Source organism: Symphodus melops (genome assembly GCF_947650265.1).
Source record: "Symphodus melops genome assembly, chromosome: 15".
Lineage (NCBI taxonomy): Eukaryota > Metazoa > Chordata > Actinopteri > Labriformes > Labridae > Symphodus > Symphodus melops.
The window spans coordinates 19,225,386-19,250,861 of NC_136705.1; the positions used below are offsets into that span (position 1 = coordinate 19,225,386).

Consider the following 25,476-nt stretch of genomic DNA (forward strand, 5'->3'; position numbering starts at 1 on the left):
CAACGTGTGTCCTTGACAGTACAAAAAAAAAAAAGTCCTTTAAAAAGCCTATTTATCACACAGGACTCATTTTCAGAGTTGTTTTCTTCATTGCACACATGGCAAGAAATCGGAGGATTATGTCCATCTTTGGCTCAACATTTGGCTCTTTTGGAGGTTTATGTAACACGGCTGAGTCATTTGGACCTTTGTCAAAACTCGGGAAAGGCAAGCATGGCTTTCTTTAAGGACAGAGGGAGATGCGTTAGCTCTTTCTCACGTCTGTAAACGTCCTACAGGTTAGAAAAGAGGAACGCTGATGTCGTCTTGTGCACTGTTTCGGTGATTTGGTTTGGTTGTGCCGTCGACCCTTTTTGACACAAATGCAACATGAGAAGGCTTCATGGATCGTCTGTACGTACCGACGCTGCTGAGGGAGCTGCTGCTTTCTGAGTCAGAGGGCATCGTGGAGAGAACGCTGTATGTGGAACCTGCCAGGAGACAAAACAAAAAAAAAAGTCATGCAGATGAAAGCAGCGATAGATTGATGAACAAGTTCACACACGCCAGAGTTAATCACCGGAACAATGTAGAAGGAACTAAGGATTACACCGTGGGTTTCATATTCCCTGCACACTTGTAAAAGAAGAGTGGCGCAGGGTTTATACTTGGAATAATAACTCCAGCGCTCCTTCTAAGCAGCTCTATATTATCACTCCAGACTGCAGTCGTCATTAAACCTCACTGTGCACTCTGCCTGGCTTTGATGTATAGTCTCTGTATGTTTCTGCTACACAGGCAGAATGTCACGGCTGAAATGGGATTTTCTCTTTTTATTTCAAGCACATGGAGAGAGATAGAGAGAGGGAGAGACACACACACACACACACACACACACAGGGGGGAAAAAGGATTTCTGAGTCTAAATAGCTGTGCACACTTTTAAACCGGGGGATACTTCACACGGGCAACACAATCCATAGGAGAGAGAGACGACGCAGATCCTCATTATACCGCCGAGTCCCTCGCTCCAAAGGGCAACGTAAACATGGCCGACACGAAGGAGAGAATTTCTTCAAGGACACATCTCAGATTTATTCTGTTGTATCCTCCTACATACCCTTTTCACCCCAAACACCCATTTTCCATGAGCAGAGCTGATTTCTACCTACCTCTCACAGCTACACATTATATCTTATGCTGCTCTTTTAGCTGCTGCTGCGAGGAAGCACTGATCACCTCAGTTAACTTTGAACAAAGTCCTCTTAATCTGGAGAGTTGAGGAAATGCTCTTGATTTAAAAAAAAAAAAAAAAGCTAAAGAGAGAAATTGGGAGGAGACAAACGAGCAGCGGGTGCACGTCAGAGTCAATCAAAGCGAGTTGAATCGATAAATAGTGATTCAGTTATTTATTTTGAAATCACATTGGATTGATTTTGATCTTTAAATTGAATTTAAATGTTTCATACGATGGCCTGCTGACCGAGCAGTTAGGGCTGCAGTGTTTTTTCTGCAAGAAATCAAATAAGAAAAAAAAAAAAAAAAAAAGGACATCTTGAAATGACCTCAAAAGGGTTGTTTTCATTCAATGAAACGGAAGACAACGACGACGTTTCACTTTACACAAGCTGAAACTAAAGAAACTTTTCGCATTTTTACTTGAAATATCATTTAAAATAATTCACAATCCAAAAAGACATCACATTATTCCTGTCGTGATAAACAACAGACAAATCCCCGACCGGCATCAAACAGCAGAGTGAGGCACCTTTCAGATGACTCTCATGAGATGAACACGCTCCACCAACACGGGCCCAGAGTCTGTGTGCGGGGAGGCCAGGGGAATGCTCTCCCAGCTTTGTCGGCAGCAGGCAATAGATTGACGCCAACTGTTCCAGATCTCCATCTCTGTCCCTGCCTCCCCACTGGCTTTAGCAACAACTCTGGCTCCAGCCCTCAATGTGTGACAAGGCCAAGCCTAATTAACTATGAGCTCTGTGAGACGGAGCCACTCCATCTTAGGGCCCCGCAGACAGAAGAGAGAGAGAGAGAGAGGAGCTGAGAGGCGGGGCAAGAGGGGAAACCAGGGGAAGGCATGGGGCAGAGGAGGACAGATGAAAGGAGATAGCATTACGAAGTAGAAGGGGGAAAAAAAAAGAAGAAGAGCGATAAGGAGGGAGCGTGTTTGAGTAACAAAGACGCAAAGAAGGAAGAGAGGAGCTGGGTGGAAAGGCTTCTAATCTTTTCTGACGTTCCCTGATGCTCAACACTTTTACTCCACCAAATGCTCCGAGCACGCCGCTTTGATTTCATATTTTTCCACCAGACACGATGAGCAGTACTCAGGGGCTATAGAGCATTAAGTCCTCTTAAAAAAAAACGGAAAAACCTGCATTTAAAGGCAACTCTTGAACCCAGCGTCTGGGTGACACGTAGCTCTGGTAAAAGACGTGTGCCACTGAGAGGTATAATGCCATCTCAGCTGACGGATTAAGTCTTTTCAAAATACCGTACAGAGTCAGTTAAGCTCTGAGCCCCCCCCCCCCAAAAAAAAGCTGTAAAATGTAGCTTCTTAAATGTTGTGTGATTTGCAGACCAAAAACACTCAGGCAAATTAAAATTCCGGTAATCTCTAATGACAGAGGACACTCGCAAATCATCTGACAGCTTTAACTCCCCACAAAACGGGGCCACTTCAGGGACAATCCTCCGTGTTGGATTTGGCTGCAATGACAAATATGTTCACAAAAAAAAAAAAAAAAAAAAACTTCCAGAGTTTAGATCAGTGTCGTTGGCAGATTAGTTCATGTCGTAAGCACAGCGATGAACGCAGTAGTATGGATCGCATTGGATACAAGAGCCCACTATCTGCTGGTCGAAGGGTCAGCGGCATTAGCCTTTTTTTTTCTTCCAACAGGCATTTAATCATCGATAGCAATTAGCAGCAGCCGCAGCCGGCGAGGCTGATCATTTGTAAAGAGGATTAGAGCGTCAATAAAGTAGGAAGCTCTTGGATGTGATGGTCTATGGTGGGAGCATCCACAATCCGCTCAGCGAGGACGGATCAGGCGTTAGAAATCAGCCTGACTTTCATAAGATAGACTCATCAGGACGAGTTTGTGACTCAGCAGGCGCTGAAGACTGAAACCACACTGAAGAGACAGTTATTGATTCGGATGTGATCGCTGTCATTTTGGACGCATGCATGTGAGGAATGTTTCTGGTATCTGGTGGTTTGACACTGACAAGTCAGTGAGAGCGGAGGATAAACATGAACGAATAAAAGAAGATTATTCCTCCGTTTGGAGGTTTGTTCGACACGTCTCTCCTTCAAGACTTTTATGTTGAAGAGACACCCATTTATTTCTGAAATAAAGGTGGTTTTTTTTGGTCATCTTTATTATATAGCCTGTGTGCATGTGGCTAAAGCACTAACTACAAGCCTACCAGTGCCTCCAGATAATATTATCTGATGGCCTGCACTTGTAATGTTTGTCACATAAAAAAAAAAAAAAATGCATCAACATGTATGGAAATAAATGCGTCTGTGCTGCTGACGGGCATTATCCATCCATAGCAGGAGCTATAGTGGGAGTAAAAATGTGAAAGAAGATAGTGGGAGTTGAACTTCCAAATGTGGTTCTTTAGCTGGTTGTATATGAGAAGACAAAGTGATGATTAGAATCTACTCCACAGGCAAATGTTGATGTTAGCATGAGAGATCGTACTTTGACCAAGTATTCAGATAAACATGATCTGGCCTATACTCTGTTCTACATATTATATCAATTGTGTAATTTAATTTGCTAACGGATTGCTAACCCTACTTTCTAAAAGCTAACAAATCAAGCAAGCCTCGTCGTTTTCGTGATAATAAAAAGCTAACGCTAAAGTAGCAATATGCATTACTAATGAGAAGCTAGATATTCAAATCCAATAAATCACCTTCAGGTAGGAGGAAGAAGTGATTTAAAATGATTTTTTGTTTTTGCAGGTTTAAAAATTCCAGCATTAGATGGTCAGGCTATGTGAGGCGTGTAACCCTACTCAAGGTTGCAACAGCAGCAGCTACATGAGGGAGAGTCAAAGCTGCAGAAGGGCATCTGCAGCGGATTCCTACAAAGAGGCACACTCAAAAAAAGGTGAGAGATTTTCCAGTGGAAGACCCGAGGCGGCCGGAACAAAGGCCTGTCGCTGCGATCGAAATAGGTCAGAGGGAGCGCTCGCCATACCTAAGGGGTTCCACATCCCCCCCGTCTGCTTTCCCTCCCAATCAACCAACAGTTGCTCCAGACAACCGAGATTATGTTCTCCAGCCCATGAAGCAAGATGACACTCGTTGCCATGGTGAAGCTGGATGAGAGGAATAGAGGATTCTGCAGCATGGTGGAGAAGAAGGGGAGAGTTTTTTTTTTTGAAGGCTGGCTGAGGAGAGCCATATCAAAGAAAGAAGCAGAGTCTGGCTCGCACCAACCAGTGGGACTAAATTATTCAGCACTTCCAGAAAATTCTCATCTGACAATGAGACGCTTCCAAAAAATGATAAAACAAACTGGTTGCGATCCAATTGCGCAACGATGCTGCCGCGCCAAACTCCTTTTTAATCAGGAAACGATGGTCGATGAGCCGAGGAGGCTGTTCTGTTTCTCAGCATTCGCTCAAACACTTTTTTTTTTTCTTCAGGGCCACTTTGAAAAAAAAAAAAAAAAAAAAAAAAAAAAAGAAGAGGAGCATTAGCATTCCCAGATTAATACTGTGCGCTTTTCTTTCTAAGCCGCTGTCAGCTTTTTCTCACCGTCAATGAGCAACAGTGCTTGAAAGTAAAGAAATAAATAAGTAGATCACACGCCAAGAAATTAGCAGAGTCTTAATAGTCTTCTTTTTCTTCCTTTTTTCCTCGCCTGCACAGTCATTAAATAAGAACACCAAAAATAATAGCAACACTAATAACAGGGTTGAAGACAACCCAGTCTTTTACAGCGTGCTGAGGTGAGGCTGAAGGATGGCCAGCAGGAAGCATCTCTTTTTTTTTTTAAACTAGCAGAATGCCTGCTGAATCCTGCACACACAGTATAGAGGGAGGTCGTGTCAGTGAAGGATGCACACACACACACACACACCCACGACCTGCTCTCTCAATAACAGCTGCTCACACGTACGCTGGAGAGGTGAGAAAAGAGAGGTGACAGGGGACGTGTGCACAGAAGGGGGATCGTCGTGCAACAAAAAGATTCCCAGCCGGACGCGAGTGCGAACCGAACAGCCGGAGAGGTGGTCTCGGTTCGCCTCCAAACGAACGCTGGTACGGTTCGTTTGAGGTGTGAAAGAAGACCGGACCTTAGTCCGACCCAGTTCTAAAAATCAAAACTCCTTTTTGGGCCTAACAGGCTCCCGTTGCCTGTGCATTAACCAATTATAGTGCACTCATTGAAATTTAAAATTTCAACCTCAGAGTGTTATTCGGGGACATAACAGAACTTCATTTCTGTTAAAACATTTTTCAAAAAGTGTTAATTTCATGTAGAAAAATAAACATTAACTAAGTTGGTTCAAATGCCAGAATAGCAGGATCCGTGATGTAGGGTGATTTCTTCTGATTGGCTGAGTGAGGATCACATGTTTCTCGACCTTACTGAGGTGCAGAAGGGTGGCCGATAAAGGGTGAAGGTTAACCGTTTGTTTAGCAGCACAGTGTCGTTGTTTGTTTCTATCGCCTTCACTTCCACTGGCGCTTCATCGCTCTGTTCTTTTATTTATTATGATAACCTCGGCCATATTCATCATAACACCGGTTCATTGCCCTCACATAGGCATACTTTTTTTTCCACCTATACAAAACGGTGCTCAACATGTTAAACACCAGGACAGTGAGTGCTGCACGCGAGATCTCCATGATCGTTTAACTTTCATTTTGTTTTCGTTTACGAATTCTGGGCCTCTTGCGAGAAGTGCAACGTGAAAACAAAACCAGACCAAACCAAAAAAAAGAAACCAAAGATAGCGAACTGAAAAAGGACTTTCCTGGTGTGAATACATCCTAAGAAAAAGAATGAAAAGTGCACTGGACCTCAAAGAATCCTATAGCGGTATCATTGCAAATCCAGCTTCTTTCTCATTCCACTGCCACCTCTCAGACACAAACCTAATCCTTCTCAAAATGGGTGGTTACATGTGCAAATCTGCACAGAAAGCCTCCCTGTCGTGGAGGATGTCCAGTAAGCCGTGCAGTGGGCCGGACTTGTGCAGGAGACGGTGACACCACGGACAAAGATTCTGGGCGGCGTGCCAGTGAAGCCTCTCTGCCGGGGCCGAGGATTGATCTTCTGATTCAAGGAGTCCACACTAAGCATAAACATGAAGACGTCTATCATGATGACTCCATGAGGCAGGATTACTCCACTGCACGCACATCGCCTGACTCACTGCTTGGTCAAACCCACCCACCCTGTTCACTCATAGGTCCAAAATCTGCCCTGCGGCGTTGCTCAAAATAAGATCTGTTCGACCGCTGATTGAAATCTCCCCCTCAGATTCAGCCTGACTGAGATTTGAGATCTGTGTTGGTAGAAGAAGTGGAAAAAAACAAGTAGAATACTTGGAAAAAGTCCTGAATCTTCTGCACCAAAGTCAGAACAAAAAGCCGCAGAGTGCGATTCAAGCCCTACCGATTAACAGACAGCCATAATGGGTTTTCATTCCCGTGCAAAGAGCCCTTGCTCAGCAAAAACGAGACATCAATTCTATTTTGAACAGCTTGCCTGTGCCAAGGGTTGGGTCAAAAACAAAAAAAGAAGGTGAAAGATATCTGCAACATGTCCTCCAAAACGCTCCGAAACATTCTGCAGCGAGTACAAATAGGAGCCAGAACGCCTGTCTGGGTGGAATTAGCCCACTGCTGGAATTTAAGCTATCTTTGTGACATTCCTGTGCATGTTTAATCACAGTGGAGAGAATATGTTGATTCAGAAAGCATTTTCATACAGACTAGAGAGAAATCAGTCATTAAACTGCACCATCTTTTTTTTTTTTTTTCTGAAGGTTGCGAAGAAGAGGAGAGACAGAGCATCACGGCGTGCGAGGCTGCGCACACACCAGGCAGGTTTTCTGTTGCACTGCCTCGATGTTTTCTCTCTTCTGTGCAAAGAGCATGATCCTAAAACTTGGTGACACATTTAGCTCTTTCAAGCGATGAAATTATTGGAGCTTTTTAATGACGTATGTGCGCCGTTGAAACCCCCCCCCCCCCCCTCCTCTCGGCATTAAAGTTGGATGTCATTTGTCGAAGTGAATCACTGTGATGAACCAAAACCGCCCAGCAGAGCAACATAAATAAAAAAATAAATAAAACAATCATCATAGTCAGTCTCATTTGGGAATTGGCTCCAACTCAGGACCATTATTATTAGAAAAAAAAAATCAACACTAATTGTACCTTCGGGCGTTCGTAGTGCAACAACATAAAGTTCAAGCTCAGTGTGAAATACAACCAGGCACCAACTTTATCTTTGTGAACGAGTGATTAAAGGTCGAACTTGACGAGAAGACAAAAGGACAAGGCAGGAGAGACGAAGAAAGAGAGTCAGAGGATTAAACAGATGGTGAGGCGATGGCAGCGGAGGAAAGAGGCGCAGATAGAAAAAGAGGCAACAGAACGACGAACCACAGAAGAAGAAGGAAAGAAGAAGCAGAGGTGCAGGGGAGAGAAGCGGTTCATTTCCATGACTTCATCATTGCACTGGTAAACACTTAAGACGCTGGCATTTCCTCTACCTAGCAGGGTAATTAGGAAGCGGAGGAACATGTGTAAAATGGTAATGAAGTCCTCTTGCACAGTACAGCCTCGTGGCTTTGGCTCGCACAGTCACAGTGTCGACGATCCTCCATTTGAATCAGCTGAATTCTACTGGAACACTTCCACCAGGGACCGAGGTGAAAGTGTCGAGGTCACACTCGAATTAGCCGGGGCGTTGATGAGATGGATTTATCGAGCAGCGTTCCTGACAGGACGGTCTATACCGTTAACACAGCTAACTACGACTCCTCATCGTCACACTGCTGATCACTCTATTCCATTTTCAAGCCATCTTCATTTTTTTCTTTTACGTCTTAAAATAATCTGATAAATAACATTTCCAAGCAATTTCTTCTACCTGATTGGTTTTGTTTGATCAATTTGCCAAAAATTAAAAAAAAAAAAAAATCTGTTTATTGTATAATCCTTTCATGATTTTGGAATTTATTTTACAGCTTCATTTAGATTTTAAAAAAAAGTCAAGAGTGACCTGGAAAATATAATCTAAAAATTTAAGATTATAATTTGGCACATGCTCAAACAGATGTGCAGTGAAACATAATACAGATGTGCAGTGAAACATAATACAGATGTGCAGTGAAACACAGGTGATGGTGATGACGATACATCGCCGAATGGCCCCAGATAACAGTTCTACGATAACGGCCGTATAAACATATCTGATTAACTGAAGAATATGAAATTGGAAAGCGTAGGAGTAAAGTGTCTATTCAGTGTCAGTTAGAGCTCTTATCACACCTGATCTGATAACTTCTTTAACCCCTCTCAGACATACGTTCTTCTTCTTTTAATCCCGCCGTTAAACTCCTTCATTTGTAAATCAAATTTGCGTGCAAATATGTTGTACTATGTTGTATCACACAAGTCGGGGCAACAGTGTTTTGCCATATGGAGGTTTTTCTCCCGTCCCCCTAACTAATTTACGCCTGTGATTCACCACAACAAGGTGATCAAAAAGTATCCAGGTACAATCGAGCAACAAGAGTCAGGACACAAACGAGCGACGTCATCGCTTGGCCCACTTCGGCTGTGAAGCCCGCACTGCCAGATGTACAGCGACGCTGCGACGCAATAAAAGTCACGCCGACTCCTCGTGTTAAATGTGATCTCCTCAAACGTCATCGATCACAGCTAAAGCAGAAACTGCAGCTAACGGCAGATGAATGATGGGCTTCCTCTGCTGCAAACGGAGAACGCAGAAAAGATGGTTGGCTGAAGTACAGAGAGTGCTGCAGGTGAGTGACAGTGTGTGTGTGTGTGTGTGTGTGTGTGTGTGTGAGAATGAGTGATAGACAGGCACGGAGAGAGAGAGAAAGGGGGGAGAAAGCAAGTCCAGGTTAAGCCCATGGGAGATATTAAAGAGCAGCGGTGGTGACAAGAGCGTCAGGGTCATAACTCATTACTTCTGTCCACTGTGGTTTATGGACCGGGACAGAAACTGGATGACAGAAAGGAGAACAACCGCTCCAATGACACACACACACACACACACACACACACACACACACACACACACACGCACACACGCACACACACACACACACACACACACACACACACACTGGCCTATGTCCTCGTACACAGAGCAAGCTGCTGACTGGGCACTTTGGGTCTGCTCAACTTCTCAACAAAAGGCCTGTTGTCTCCCCCTCTGTCTCTCACCCTCCTCTGTCTCTCTGTGCCGTGTCCCCCCCCCCCCCTTTTTTTTTTAAGTGCAGAGAAATTAAGCCACTGAGAAATATAATGAGTCAATAAAACAGAGTTTAAAACAAACAACAACGTCAAAAAAAAAAAAAAAAAAAAAAAAGATGGACGGTGGTACAAAGAATGGAGCACAGGAATAGAAGTCAAGCCGACAGGGGAGGAGTGTGGACGCTGCATCCTGTCAGGGAGAGTTGTGTTGCCCTCCTCTCAGAGTGACTTTAAATCACTGTAACAGGCCTTAGAGCCTGGAAAAAGAAGCACATGGGGTGGGGGTGGGGGGGGGGTGCAGGTACAGCTCTTCTTCTGCTATTTTCTTCAAGTGGAATATCAGCGCTGAGGTGCGGAAGGGGACAAGCACAACAACCCGAGGCGTGACATCAGCTTGATTGCAGCCACTTGGATTCATGAAATTAAACCCAATTCCACAAAATGTGCTCGGCCATTTTGCGACAAAACTTCCGTCCAAGTACGGGGTGAGCGTTCTGCTCTGAATCAAGAGTTGGAGAATTTGTCAGCCGCGGTCTCTCGAGCGCGCCGACGCTCGAAACAGGCTAAATAATGAACGATTTGTTTGAGAGTTCTCCACAGCAAACATGCTCGCAAAACAAAAACAGCAATAATTTACAGAGCACGAGTTTGAAACGACTGAGAATTTTGTGAGTGCATCTTTATGTACGCCTCTCCTCTGGGTTCTGAAGATGTCTCTTTGGAGCGTGGATGATTTAGCGAGAGTGCGTGTTGGGAGGCTCAGCTGGCAGTAAGGAGAGTCTGAGAACAAAAGCAGGCCGACGACTTGAGAGCAGGTTTGCTATCAGCAAGACTCATCACACACTCATATTCACCCTTCTTCACACACACGCTGTTGTTGTTGTTCGCAGCCACACCGGGGCTCTGACAGAAGATTTCCTCTCTCCCTCGCTGCTTTCTTTATGTGCTTTTTTTTTTTTTTTTTCTCCCCCTACCAGCCCGCTTTGCCCGGCGGTGCTATGTGACTGGCTTTGGCTTTGGTTTCAAGCAAGTGTGGTTAAAATGCGGTAATCCCATCAGCTGGATCACTAACACTGAAGATAATGAAAAAGCGGAAAGCCACGACACTTGAGTGGAAACAGAACAAGTCCGATAGCGTGGCGGCTAATGTGGGGGGACTGTGGAGGCATGATTAAGCGTGTCTTTGCCGAGAGAGGAGAGGGAGCAGGGGCCCTGATCCTTGGTTGAATATCCACAGTACTGACTCGCTACTAGTGCGCGCTATTTTTCTCAAACAGGTTAGGTCGACTCTGAAGCCGAAAAATAGACATGGTGTACGAGAAAGAAAGAAAAAAAACCCAAATCCACATTGTCGAGTCCGAATAAAGTCGAGGTGGCAAACACAGGGACAAGGTTTGCAGCAGCTGGCGTGTAAACAACTGCGACTGCAATTCAGAGTGTGTGATCCTGCAGCAGCGATACAAGGAAGTAATAAAAGTGAACTTCAGCAGATCCAGTCAGTGGAGCAGCAAGACACCAACGCTGCATTACCTGCTACGGTCTGCTTCCTCGTAGTACACAGACACACGCTACAACTTGACAGGTACAAACTGTGGATCTAAAAGCAGGGGGACACACACACACTGTTTTTAGTATACATTCTCCAGCTATGTCCGAAAGATGTCGTACATGCAAACATACCAAAGAGACGCATTACTCTGCATCTCCTCCCATCTTTTCAATGTAAAGTCCCTCAGGGGATCACGCCAGTTCTGAGTAAGCTACTGGCTTCAGCCAATCAAACAAACAAAGCAAAACAGGCAAAACTAGACAAGGCTTCTACACTCCAATGCCCTTTGTGTCTGTGCAACTGCAACAAACATATGCTCAAGCGGAGGCAGTGGCTGTGAGGACGCGGTGCAAAAGACATGAATATGTTGGATTAAAGAAATTGCATTAATGCACCATTAGAGGAAACTTCGGGATGCATTGGTTCTCGTCGGCAGGCCGGCGTGGTTTTCTCTCCACATGGGTGAACTGAGATTTGTAAGCGTGTATGAGGTGGCTGCAAAAACACACAGGCACGCACAGGTCGATATGGAACCAACATGTCAGTCGTTGCCATGGAAACAAATCAGACTACCTCATGTACCACAAGTACATCAAGCCACTGATAACTAATCAGGGTCCTTGGTGGATATCAATGCATTCATGTTGTTTGTTTGCTTAAATCTGGTATACATTTACACCAAGCCCTGACAAAAAAAAAAAAAAAAAAACTCTCCTTCATGGAGGTGTAATAATCTGAGTAATAAGCATTTCATGGATTTTATGACACAGCATATTGCAAAATAGTCCAAAAAGCTGTGCATTTGCTCTGCATGGCGTTGCATAGATTTATTTAAGAGAGACGCGCGAGAGAGCATTTAAGTAAAGTAGTCATAGTCCTGATTATAAATGTGTAACAACGTGGAAAGGAACATGCATGAACCTTTATTATCATACAGATGTCGGTAAATAATACATCCGACTTGTAACTGCTGTAGAGCTTTGCACACACGCCAGACCACCCAGATAGCAGCTCCACGCGTTCAGGTTTACGATGCAGATGCTGTTCCACTGTGGGGTTTTTTTTTTTTTTTTTTTTTTTTTTAGCTGTAAGAGAATCACGTTTATGAGAAGCTCTGGTTGGCAGTTCTTACCCGTGGAGTGGTCCACAGGTCCCCCGCCGTTGTTGCTGAACAGGGCAGCGTACAGGTCAGGGTATGCCTTCTCCAGGGCCACACACAGGTCCAGGAAATGGTCGCTCTCCTTGTTCATCAGCATCTTCAAAAGGTGGTCCACTTTCTCGGCGCTGGACGAGCAGTTCTGGTCCAGCTCGAACCTATCGAGCTGACTCAAGGTACCGGAGACTATCAGCAGCTCTATGACTCGGTCCGCATCTGTTATGGACTCCAGTAAGTTCTGGTGGCACTGGTCGAGCAACTCTTTGTGCTTTGGCTCCATTGCTATCCGCTGTAGTTCCTTAGCTTCCCAGCTAACCCCAGACGGCCAAGTGGATGTAAAATCCTCAGCGATCAAAAGTACCGAGCGACTACTGAACTGAACTTATCGCGCCTTGCAGAAGTTAGCCGGAGCCACCACGGCATTAGGTTGCACGGTAGAACAATTTTTATAGCATAATGAAAAAGGCACAAGAAGCCATATTTGTTGCCCAAGGCTGTTGACTGCACTAAACAGCGATACATTTTTCCATCTTACTCGTACGTGGCAGGTCGGGTCGTTTTTTGCTTCCCCTCAGTGCACGCTTCCGACGGACACATTGTCCCCTCCTTATGTATCATTTAATGCGCCCGGAGACGACTCAGCCGCTGGGAAAAACTCACGTAACTCCGCCGCTGATACTCAGTTACACTGTATCCTCCGCCATGTCTAAGCAACTCAGCAGCTGCTGCGCGCTGTCAATCAACGTGCCGTTCAATGACCATATATGGTAAAATAGGGCGGGCTTTAGCAAAACACACCTATTTTTCCTTCTCTTTTTTTTGCAATGGGCGTAAACATCAGCCCGTAGTACGTCCAACATCCCAGGCGGAAAAAATGAGAATGGAGTGAATTTGCATGAAAATGTTGAGATGCATTAAAAATATTAAGTGCTAAAGGAAGGTATAGCCTAAGTAACTGCTGACAATAACTTATACTGTATCATAATTTGAAGATCAATATGTTTCTTCTGCAGCACACTCTTCGTCTCTTAAAAATGAAATCTTGAAATTCTTTTTTTCTATTGTTTTTATTTTATATTTAAGATATATTCATTAGCTTAAAGTAGAATTACCACAGACTAAATAAATAGCAGTATACTATATAATGCCAAAAAAAATCTTCACTCACATCTATTAGTCCAAAAAAGGATGAAGTTAAAACCTATGCAATAATTAAACTGGATTGAATAATATGCTTTTGCAATGCTCTGCACCATGATACGATTAGTTTGAAGCACATATATATGGGAAAGAAAGAAGATCTTGCACCAGATTTATCCTTAAACTATGAGTAAAGGGTGAATTGTTCTTCCATCACTGGTTATCTGCTTACCTGCTGATCAGTGTGAAAAAACTCACAATAAACCCACAGTGCAAATGATCACAAGTTTCTTGATGAACCAGGTAGTATTGATCAATGGCCCTTTATCCAAACCTTTTAATGAAATGCATAAAATCATTAAATCCCCTTTCAATACTTGTCCTTACAGATTAGTTGAAATATTTTTATTTCAGAAACATGCAAATGCAGTGAAATCAAATATGGTGGTTGTATTCAGTCCTGCAAACTCCTGTTGAAGTAGCCACAGGCTTATGTTTTTGTGTTTCTATATGCAAGCTGCACTGCAACCATTTTTAGCATCTGCACTGTCTCTCCTCTGGATACAATAGAAGTGGGCAGCGAGCCATATGTGAACATATAGCAGTATGTGAGAGCGACAAATAAAATGTGCTTTTTGAGTAGGATTTGTGAGATACAATATGATGATGACGGATGCACTCTCGCTTCCAGTCTGCAGCTGAATAAAGATTGTTGGCACAGAGGCAGGCGTCTGCAGGCATACCTCTCAAACCGTGACCTTATTCATGCATGCACTGAATCTCATTGTGACATCTACAACCCACTGCCTCTCTCTCCCTCTCTCTGTTTCCCTGCCATGCTGGCTCCATAGCTTCAGCAACGATGTGCTATCCCTCTAGATGAAAAATTAATTATAATTCATTCATATCAAAGGGATGCAGGTCCCCATAGCTGAGACAGATTGGATGGTTGTGTCTGTACCCTACTTCTGAGCGGTGAATGCGATAGAATAGAAAAGACAGGCCGATGCTTTTTATCTTTTGGGTATAAATAAGTTCATTATTTAGACAACAGGGCTGGTGTTTAGCTGTCTGATTGTTTACTGAAATATTATGATACAGATTTGTTTATCAGACAGCCTGGATCAAGGCAGATAATAGCTTTATCTTTTATGGAAGAGGCTGTCAGCTAGCATTTCCATCATTTATCCCGGTCTAATTGTCTCACTCTGAAATGTTTATGGATTTTTTTGGTTTGTTTTTTTCTTTGCCAGTCTGAAAAGAGATCGAGCTAATGGAAGGATAGCCCAACAATGACTTCATCATCCTCACCCTCTTTAATCCACCACATCCATACACAATTGCGTCTCACTATATATTTATTTAATATTCATCTTGTGTGATAAAGATTGACACAAATAGTGTTTCTAGGGTGTGGAATAAACAGAAAGAGCTCGAAAAGGAGACATTTTAGAAGAGAGCATGTTTCTTCCTTATCATCATACTTTACACTCTTTAAGCAATTTTGAATGTAGGGCATCATCTCCCACAATATCTCAGAATTCAAGGCGCTTTAAGAGGTTTCCAGAAGTATTAGATCCTTTATAAATAGATATTACATTTAGCATTTTTTTTAATTAACGGTGAATTACACAACCTTCCGCTTGATGCCTGCAACAGATGGGAGGTTTCTGATCATAATGACATCAAAACTCGTCATTGGCACACACATGCTCATATAACTCATATAGTCTTGTCCAAATTATCTTCCTCAAAACAGATCTAATCTCATTCAAATTGTAGTTATTAAAATCTAAACAGCCCCTCAAGCTTTTCCTGCCATCTCTAGTCAAGTTGAACATGATTCTTCCAGCAGGGCTGCTACCCAAGTGTACCCCCTCCCCGACACCACTGCAGACATGCTTGACTTTTTTTATGTGGCCAAAGCAGCTTTATGGATGCCATTAATTCCACAAGCTCCCCCCCTCCTCACCTCACCGAGCTATTGATTGCAGTGCAGTTAACTCGCACATTCACAGAGGAGCCAGCTGAGCAGAGCCATGTCTCTACAGTCAAGTGCATTCAGCGGTATTTTAAGTGAAGCCAACAGGATGTAATAAGGTATCTAGAGCTCTGTGTGCAGTAGTGCACGGTGACCTCACACCCCTCGAGGGAACAGAGGGGTATGTATCTGTATTGATTGAGTGAAATTCAGTGTATTTAAGAGTCAAAACCAATTTGTTGTTATGTGACTGAGTCTTCGGACTATATTTAGTGTCAGATAACTAGGTCACTTGTTCTCTTGTCTTGAATTGCGAATGAATTGGGCCTTGAGTTATTGATCCAATGCCATCATATAGTGATTTATCCTAAACTGGCAAGAATTTGTGAGGAGCTCTGCTTGTTGATTTTCCCAGTTTTCTTGTAGTTCTTTGAATCATTACTGCCCTCTACTGGAAAAAGAAATGTAATACTATGTAAAGAGATTCACAGCAGTCACAAGGACGTCCAAACACTTACAAAAGATACTCATGGGCATGACTTTCATATGAATAAACAAATGTATAAGGCCTGTTAAATGATGCTTGTAGTGTTTAAAAATGTCAATGCATGTTGCAACTGCAATTTCCAATGTGCATTTTCATTTTCAATATTTATTGAATGCAGAAAAAGTCACCAACAATCATGAAATGTAATGCTTGAATGTCACAATGGCAGGTTTACAAAATAATGCATCTGTTACAAGTGCTGCACAAAGTAAAGAAAAGAGTAAACAACTGAAAACACTCACAGACAACTTTGGTACATAGCTGCTATTTATTCTATCTCATACCTTATTCAGCTATGCTGAACATGAGAGATGAGCTGGTAAAAGTTCCCGACATTAGATATCCATTTATATTGGCACCATTAGAATAAAACATCTTAAAATTATACAGCTCCTAAAATTATGTTTTAAATCTGATACACATTTATTGTATGACCAAGAATATCAAACAAAATATGAAAATATAAAACTTTAAGTGCATTTGTATAAAGAAAATAATCCAAATGTGGCAAACATGATATTCTCAAAACAAACACTTCATTGATAGAACTGGTATGGCATGCAAGATTGCAGTTTGTGTATAGTGCATAGAGAGAAGCAAGAAGTTGATATATATTTCTATATATAGAACATTTTTTATAATGTAGTAGACACCATTCCCTTTTTAGTCACTGCCCCCGCAGAACTTCAGTAGAAGCTTCTTGTAATCTCCTGATGTGTCTCCCTGTCAATAATACAAATGGTCATGAGACACGTCACACATAATGCTTTGCAAAGATCAATAATCCATTCCATGAAGAAGATACTTACAGAGATGTGTGTGTACAGCGACTTGCCGTAGTTTTTGACATATTCCTGGCGGATATCCAGCATGTCAACTTCAGAACGGGAGACCATGATACGGATCAGAGTTCTGTCTTTGGTTCCAGCTCCCTGAACACGTGCGCACACACATAAGTATGACATAATGACAATGAAGCACTACGACGACAGCAGAACATTTACATGACACGAGTCAGGGTGCCTCACCTTCATGGCCTTGTAGAGTCTCTCAGCAAAGTAGGCAGGTGTGTTCTTAATACACTTCACTGAAAGCGAGAACAGGTCATTAAAAAACACCAGCTCAAAGCACACATTCACTGTGTCTAACAACAAAAACATCACTGCAGTGCTGTGGTAAAGGACACACTGCAGAGTGCGGCCCTGCAGAGTGAGGAGGATGAAGACGGCGATGCTCGATGTGGAGTGTGAGCTTTAAAAAGTCGTGCTGCACACATCAAAAAGAAGAAGTACAGATGGCAACAAGAACAATCTAAGCTGCATTAATCAATATGTTTTATATTTAACCGAACCACCATTACGACTGTGAAGTCACACGTAATAACAGGCCTGTCTGAAGCCCGACTGAGTTGTGAGCGTTTATGAGGCGAGTTCCTTTACCTTTCATCTAAACAACTACAACACTGCTCCAATAAACTGACTGTATGCCAGCCGTACAGCACAAACGAGAGCCAATATTATGCCACGCTATTGGTGGAGACCAAAATCAGAAGTAAGAGGAGAGTAAATGTTAGATTTACATTTACATGTGGCAGAAAACCAACTTGGTTCGAGTGCTGTTTTCAGTCTGACAGATATTTTTTTGATCATAAACAGTTTATTTTTTTAAACGCACACAAAGCCAGGGATGTTTTTGTTCCAGCAACAGAATATTGACTGACACATCTTAAAAAAAAAATAAAAGGGGGTTTGAAATTATAAACATGTGAAATCATTTGCAAAAACATGGTACACGGACTGAAAGACTGAGATGAAACACACAGAGCACTGCAGCGCACACCAGCTCACAATGAAAACAAATGGAGAATCAAAAAAACCAAACACATCTATAAACAAGTTACTGTACCATAACCCTGAGCAAAGTGGGACACAAACAAAGAGAGAAAACAAAAACAACAGATTATGCATTGAGCAGCAACACTTCTCAAGGTCAGGTAGCTTTAATACTGCGTGTGAGCATGGAAATGTTTAAGGGTTACATTTTTAAGTCAAACTAGTAATACAATTAAGCACGCTCTACCCTCGTCATTAGTTATTATGTGGAGCAGACTCTGACTGGAACAATGCATGGGTGTGACCTTTGAATAGCTGTGTGTGTAGTCTTACCCACTGCCAACATGCCACTCTCAAGGTCTCCTGACATCTCCCTGTTGATGCTCTTCTCGATGTCTCTGCCACACATGCGCTGGTACTCGAGGAACACTAAACACACACACACACACACACACACACACACACACACACACACACACACACACACACACACACACACACACACACACACACACACACACACACACACACACACACACACACACACACACACACACACACACACACACACACACACACACACACACACACACACACACACACACACACACACACACACACACACACACACACACACACACCAGTTAGTCAGGAGGTAAATGAAGGAATACAATCTTTGTACGACTTTGTTCTCACTTTTTAATGGATAGTTTCATGTTGACTTTACCTGCTCTGAGGTGAGGTTTGCTCCTTGCACACAGGATTGCATTGAATTTGGACTCATCTGTTCCCAGCTTGTTCTCTCCAGCAGCGTACAGGCTCTGTAAGGAACAAACGCGCATTTGGTCAACATGGGAACAATTAGGGTCGAGGTAAACCATCGAAGGACGAACGATCGATGAGCACTTTACCTGAGCATCTTGTTTAGCCAGAGAGACGTCCACATGTTCTCGTTCGTCACGATTGCCCTACGAAATAAGGAGGCAAATACCTGTAATTCCATCTGAAAGTCATGCTGGTGGACTCAGTCACTTCTATCCAATCTGTACCTGTGCGAGAGAGACCAGGAGCCTACGGAAGTGACCTGAAGTATCTCCAGAAATGGCACTCTCCAGTGTCTTCTTGTAATCTGAAAAAAATAAAAGTAAAATAAATATTTGACACAGACTCAAAACATGTCTGAACTAGATTTACTTTAAAGCTGTGAAACTTTTATCGTAGATCAATATGTATGCATAGAAAATGACACTGTCCATCACATAGCTTCAATGTATAAATGGGGGAAGTGAGATGAAGCTACATGCAGCTAATCCATCCTATAATGAGAGTCTTTCCACACACTGTTGGACGCTGTCTGATGAACGAGTATCGAGCTGTAGGGGGCAGTAGAGCATGCACAGCCTTTGAGGCATCTCACCTTGTTTGTAAATACGGTTAATCTCCTTGATTTCAGCGTTGGAGCGGGAGGACAGGATCTCTATCAGGCAGGCTTCATCAGTTCCAGCTCCCTGTTAGGAAGTCAGAACAATGATTAATGAACCTTAAGAAATAAAGCACATCTTAACAGGACGCACTTTGTTATTAGAACAGCTTAAGACGCCGACCTTTATGGCACTGTGGAGCTCGGAGGCATCAAACTCAGATGGGGTCTTCAATGTGGCCATGACGAGGTTCCTGAAGTCTCCAGACAGTTCTGAATGCAGGTCCTTAATCAGATCCTGAAAATGGAAACATGCTTGGAATAACTCTAAACCACAATTAACTGCTGCTGTGAAATGCGTACTGCAGCTCTGTGGCACATCTATAATGAGCTCTGCGGACATCCAATCCCTGCTCTGTCTGACTGGCAGCACCGCCACCTGTTGTCTGTTTGTCATCATCATCATATGCTTCGGCTTTACGTAAACTCAGCCACAAACGAGTCTATATATGGAAATGTTTTGTTTGAATTTCCATCTTTTAATAATATAAAATGTCACCGGGTGTCAGACAAAAAGCATATCATCTTTAATAATCGGAGGAGAACTGTTACCTTTCCGTAGGCGGTTTTGTAGGAGCGCAGCAGAGGCACACGCTGCTTGTTGGAGCGACTCCCCAGTAAATCGATGATGGCTTGTTCATCAGTTCCTAAACAGACAAGGCCAAATGATGGGAGTCAGTCAGATAGAACATCGTAACATTTACAAATATACTAATAAATAACATATCAACCCATTACCCTCTCTGTCTGCAGTACTCACCAAAGCCCTTCATGGCCTTCCGCAGAACCTCCGAGTCTCTGAGTGGATCCGCTCCAGGGAAGTCCTTGATTGTTCCTCTGAATCCTCTCTGGTAACAATAAAGCAATTTCCATTGTGCAAAACGTTAACTCTGCTTTACATGACATTGTAAAAGTATAAACCATTGATTGGTGTGTGCTTATTGAACACATGGAACAAGAAACACAAGATAAGACAAATTTATTCTTGGACTCTGTCCTGCAGTTACAAGAGAATAAAAAAAATAAATATAGGTAATAAGTCATATAGTTAATCATTTTAAGTATTATTATTATTATTATCCAGCGTTTCCTACATTGATAGCTGGAGCAATTGGCATGGCTCCTCCTCCGTAGGCTGGCATGGATGGATTTGTTGAAGGGACTTGAGGGTATCCTGGCATGGGAGCTGGTGCTGCTCCGTAACCAGCCATGGGCGGATTGGGTGATGGTACCCGTGGGTATCCGGGCATTGGTTGCCCGGGCTGACCTGGGTATCCCATCCCTGGGCCTTGGGGTTGAGGCATGGTTCCTCCTGGCTGTGGGTACAGGCCAAATGACTGTTGGTTAGGGACGGGGGCACCATACCCGCTAGGCTGAGGGGCGGATGGGTACCCCCCAGGGGTTTGGGTGAACATGGAGGGGTTTGGGGGATGACCCCCCATCCCTGCAGAGATCTGGCTGGCCTGTGATGCGGAAAGATTGGAATCTCATAGTATATGTACAACTCTGTGAAGAGTTTAGTAGGTAGCTGGTCACACCTTGTTTGGATTTGAGAGTATAAATTGTCAACATTTGTCAAACGTCAAAGAAAACGCACCTTAATCCCAAATCTTACTTCAGTACAGATACTGAAGCTAATGTTCTGATGTTTTTGAGTTTCTTTTCGGTGGACTTGTGTTCAAGCATTATCCAAACAAAGTGTGGCCATACTTGAATCTTTAGATGGAAATGAACATTCATGACGACACAGATAAAAGTTCATGATAGAAAAGACAATGAATCCGGAAACTAAGAAAGAGTTGCATGCGAATTTAAAAAGTGTGAGCAGAGTAGACAAGGAGGAAGTGTGTGACTGCTCTTCTCATGCAAAGACCTTCATGGAGAAGCTGACAAAGAAAATTGCAATGCAGAGGATTTGAAGACGCAGACTTTGGAAAAGTCTTACCGTAAATGATAGGATGCAATATTCCATGAACGGCTGTGTGACTCATTTTAACTGCATTATTCAACGCAATGGTGTTATCACATTTTAAAACAAATGCGCTGGGTGGAAGGTAATAAGGTTGTCGGGTAAGCTCACCATGCCAGCATTGTATCCAGGGTTAGATAAATTGTCCAGACCAATTGTGGGATATCCACCAGCAGGGCCACCTCCCCAGCCGCCTGCAGCAGACAACAAAGACAAAGCTGTTCAGAGGAGCTGAGGATGTAAATGATAAGTTTTGGGAATATTTGACTGGGAAGGGAACAACGTTTTTTTTTCCTGAAGGTTCCTTTTACTCCCATTCCAACTAGTTTACATGTAGGTGGAGACGTGCTGGGCAGAGAATGAGGGCATTATGTTGAAGAAGGGTTGTGGGACTGGCTTCTCTTAGCAACAGCAGAGGTTTGTTTGTTTTTAAGGAAAAAAGAAAAAAATTCCACTCTGTTAACCAGAAGTCCCATGATCGCTGCTGCCTACCAACACTAAACTACTGACTCACTATTCCGAAAATAGGGACCAGAAAACTTTGACCAAAAACACATCCCTCTTTATCTCTACTCCATGTCAAAGTAGGCATTATTAGCCTGTTTTATAAATTTAAAACTCGCTTATGTCACATGTCTATTTTCTTCTTTTATGAACACAGGACAGCTGAAGAGAGTGGGGGCTTACATGTCTCAAAGGGCAGAGGTCAAATTGAAACCCGTGGCCCATATGACTGCAGCCTTTGTACACGGGGATCACGACATAACCGCTAGGCTATCCCGCGCCAAAAAACAAATCCTTTGAGAGTTTATATTTCGAACAAGACAGAAAAAAAGTAAACTTTACAAATGCCAACCGGCGGATGTTGTACATTTTTGGCAGAGCAGGGCTCTTTGTTTCCAACCACTACGAGATTTCATGTTGCCTGTACAATGTTCGATGCGTTTTGAAATGTCTTTAACGGTGTGAAAACATGGCTTACCTGCTGGTAGTGCCTGTGGGTAGCCCCCAGCCTGAGGCGGGTAGCCTCCAGCCTGAGGCGGGTAGCCCCCAGCCTGTGGTGGATAGCCTCCTGACTGTGGTGGATAGCCACCAGCTTGTGGTGGATAGCCACCAGCTTGTGGAGGATAGCCCCCGGGCTGAGGGGGGTATGCGCTCTGCTGCGGCGGGTAGCCTCCTGCTTGAGGAGGGTAAGCTCCAGGCTGAGGAGGGTAGGCCCCAGGCTGTGGTGGGTATCCGCCTGCCTGAGGGGGGTATCCGGGGTAGCTCATGGCTGCAAACATCAACATGATGAATCATTCAAACAGCTCCCATCATAACCTATAATTATCCATGTTAGAACCACCCGCCTCGATCACATGTTCTTCATGTGTTAGCAAAGAACGCTAAGACCGAACACTACACGGTTAAAGCAAGCTGAAAACACTGAAAGCATAAGATAGCAAAAAGAGAGTGAAGACACACCCTGCTATAAACCTGTCCCTCCTCGGCTTCTCCGCTGGACTGAATCTCTAACTGACTAAGACATAAGCTATCTGAATTTTCCAGAAATACAGTGGAGTAACATGTCTCGTCATATACGCAGCTGGTTGTGATATAAGAGGTCACAGATGAGCTTCTCAGAGAAGTGTAATTCTTCTACATAAACTCCTATGGGGCTACTATTTCCCCATTATGAGCTTCTTTAGCTATCTAATCTTTACTTTGAGTTTAGCAATATAAAAGTCACAGTCAGAGCAATGTCATAAAGGGAAACTTCCCAGAAGTTTTAAGTCTAATTGCTAATGCTAACTGCACAGGTTTAACATATAATTATGTTTACTCTTAGTCACATAGGGGCTGCTAAATCTTGTTTGGGGGATTATTGTATACAGAGGGGAGGGGGGACAGCGGGTGTGTATTGTAACTAATGTCTTGTGTCCTGCCTGTCTGTATACTGCTACTGGATGCCTTGAATTTCCCTCGGGATCAATAAAGTATCTATCTATCTATCTATCTATCTATCTATCTATCTATCTATCTATCTTATTCTAAGGCTGTTGGATTACATACACTGAGCTGAGAAGTGGTGAGAGAATTTTACTTTAAGCTTGAATTTTAAGTTTTGTGGTAAGACTGATTTTTGTGCATCTGAATCAAACGGTAATCTTGATTGATATTAACTTTACAGAGTCCATTACTCAATCAAAGATGTGTTTGATTAATCACATGACACAGGGTATACAGAGGTGAACTAATCCCACTCATGGATCATAGGAGGGTAAATGTATCCAGTCACAGTCTGTATAGTTGGGTGTCAAGTAAACACTTCTAACATCTCACACACTGCCCCTTCAGGCGCTGCTGCTCAGGGCAAACACAGTAGAGCTGATGCTGACTCAAAGCACCAATATTTACAGCTACACGACTTTCAGTCAGGACAAACAAGACTCGAAAAGGTCCGTTACTTTTGGAGGTTTCAACACATCACATTCAATTTCTGTTCAAGTGAAGAAACACCACAACCACCTGCTTCAGCACGTAGAACTGTGAAAAAACTCCGACCTGATGAAACCACAGGACACGCATGCAAAACCTAAAGAAAGACTGATGCTCAGTCATATTTGCTGAGGGAGTGAAGAGTGCTAACAGAGATCGATATCTCTTCAGAGCCAGAAACTCGGAAAATGAAGTCACCAGTGTGAGGTAACAACCTTCACTGATGTGACACAATGCAGAGACAGTACAACAATGTACTCCAGCTTGATTTCAAGAATGATCAGAATCGATTTGTCAAAATGTGTGTTTTGTTTCCTTGCCCTCTTTAATTGTATATGTGTGTCCTTGCTCCAGTTTTTTGTTTAACTCCAATTGCTTTATTGATTGTGTGTGAAATGTTGCTGTTGTGATTTTTTTTTTTTTTAGTAAAATCCACCACCGCCTTATTTTTCATGAACTTTTCTTTTGTTTGTTTTTTTTTTCTTTGTATTGTGCTGATTGTTTGATTATCCTCTGTGAGATTTTATACAAATATTATGTTAGGTCCTTAAAGGTGCACTGTGGAGATTTGGTCGTAGCATTTTACAGTTGAAGAAGTGAAACAGTTCTATGCTATATTTTCAGAAAATAATACACAAACTTAATTCAAAGAAAATAAATGTCCCTGAACACTGCTTGGAGATATTAAAGTACCAGGAGAGTGATGGTGTCAGTGTTGCAGACCCTCCACCTACAACTCCTTCAACCATCTTCAAATAGTAACTCTACAATGTGTGTAGACTTATGAACACATACAACACAATCTGTACATTTACCATTCTTCACTTTTCTCTACCAAAACTCCAGAGTGCACCACAGGGAAACACAAACACAGGGACTATTACTACACCTTAGCATCCTGTGATTGTAGCTTCTTTTATTTCCCCTCTATGTGTTGTCTCACTTAATGCCTTTATCTCATGGAGGTCAAAAACTAGCTCTGTTATAAATAATTAACATAAAATGTGAGTAAGTAAACTGCACGGATTAGTTTAAACTGATGGATTCCGGACAGGAAAAGTTGAGCTAAACACGAGCTGAAGTTTCTGTTTGTGCCAGATCATGAAACGCTTGTTGTTTCAGGCCTGTACAAGTCAGACTCCCAGCACGATTTACATAATCCTTCAAGATAAAAACCCTGTCATGTAAACCCTGCGCTACCTCAACCTGAGAGCTAAAGCCACTTAGCTAACCATAAATAAAGCACATTTTGCTAACAGTAGGAAGCTTTGCGCATATGGTAGCTTTGCATGATTACTTTAGCATTGGTAAACCTGTAATAACTTAAGGTTGGTATGCTATCGAAGAAAGCCACACAAACACTTCCTAAATAGTCGCTACTTATCGAAATATAACTTATAATGTTAGCTTGTAGCATTTCTGGGTGGTAGTTTCCGCCTGTTTTAGTCGTTGTAAGGATTCTAACACTTACTTTAGTCTGCTCGAAGTCTCTTCCTGGACGAAGTATTTCTTTTCCAGTCTTGGTATTGACTGTATTTAACTGGTGTGGGTGGGACTCGTACTTTCCATTTAAGGCACCCACCCATCTGACATACGGAGCGGCTCTCCTCTGACCACGTGACCACAGTCAACACAGGACACTGACATGAATGAACATCAATGACATGATGGAAAATGTGACCGATCAACGTCACATATGACAATAGGTAGGCCCATATGGCGCTGGGTAGGCCTACATATTTTCATAGGTGTCGTCTGAAACAAACTATAGGCCTATCTCCTGTCCAAGTTAGCTTTACCAAAACGCTAAGAGAGGCGTTAAAAGGTTCAATTCTATTTTATTTGTATAGTAGCACATTT

The 25,476-nt window shown here is 42.9% G+C and overlaps 2 protein-coding genes across 5 annotated transcripts in view; both read right to left on the minus strand.

Moving 5' to 3' along the window:
- dlg5a (discs, large homolog 5a) overlaps positions 1-12,929 on the minus strand; it is a 39,712-nt gene extending 26,783 nt beyond the window's left edge. For all 3 annotated transcript variants that reach the window (XM_079362892.1, XM_079362893.1, XM_079362891.1), the window contains exons 1-2: positions 12,166-12,929; positions 402-470 (exon numbers count right to left, since the gene is read on the minus strand). In XM_079362892.1, coding sequence (XP_079219018.1) covers positions 402-470; positions 12,166-12,469 — 373 coding nt within the window. In that variant the 5' untranslated portion in view covers positions 12,470-12,929. The remainder of the gene's footprint in view (positions 1-401; positions 471-12,165) is intronic.
- Positions 12,930-16,106: 3,177 nt separating this feature from the next.
- anxa11a (annexin A11a) lies at positions 16,107-25,274 on the minus strand. Of its 2 annotated transcripts, none has more exons than XM_079362651.1 (15): positions 25,088-25,274; positions 22,121-22,411; positions 21,250-21,332; positions 20,264-20,632; positions 19,930-20,017; positions 19,722-19,816; positions 19,294-19,407; positions 19,107-19,197; positions 18,739-18,818; positions 18,601-18,657; positions 18,417-18,510; positions 18,023-18,118; positions 16,886-16,944; positions 16,667-16,789; positions 16,107-16,580 (listed from the first exon to the last, which is right to left on the minus strand). In XM_079362651.1, the coding sequence occupies exons 2-15, from the start codon at positions 22,407-22,409 to the stop codon at positions 16,521-16,523; spliced, it is 1,698 nt and encodes a 565-aa protein (XP_079218777.1). In that variant the 5' UTR covers positions 22,410-22,411; positions 25,088-25,274; the 3' UTR covers positions 16,107-16,520. The 2 variants fall into 2 exon arrangements, with proteins under 2 accessions (XP_079218777.1, XP_079218778.1); XM_079362652.1 differs by having other exon boundaries at positions 20,264-20,485; positions 25,088-25,268.
- Between the last annotated feature and the right edge of the window lie 202 nt (positions 25,275-25,476).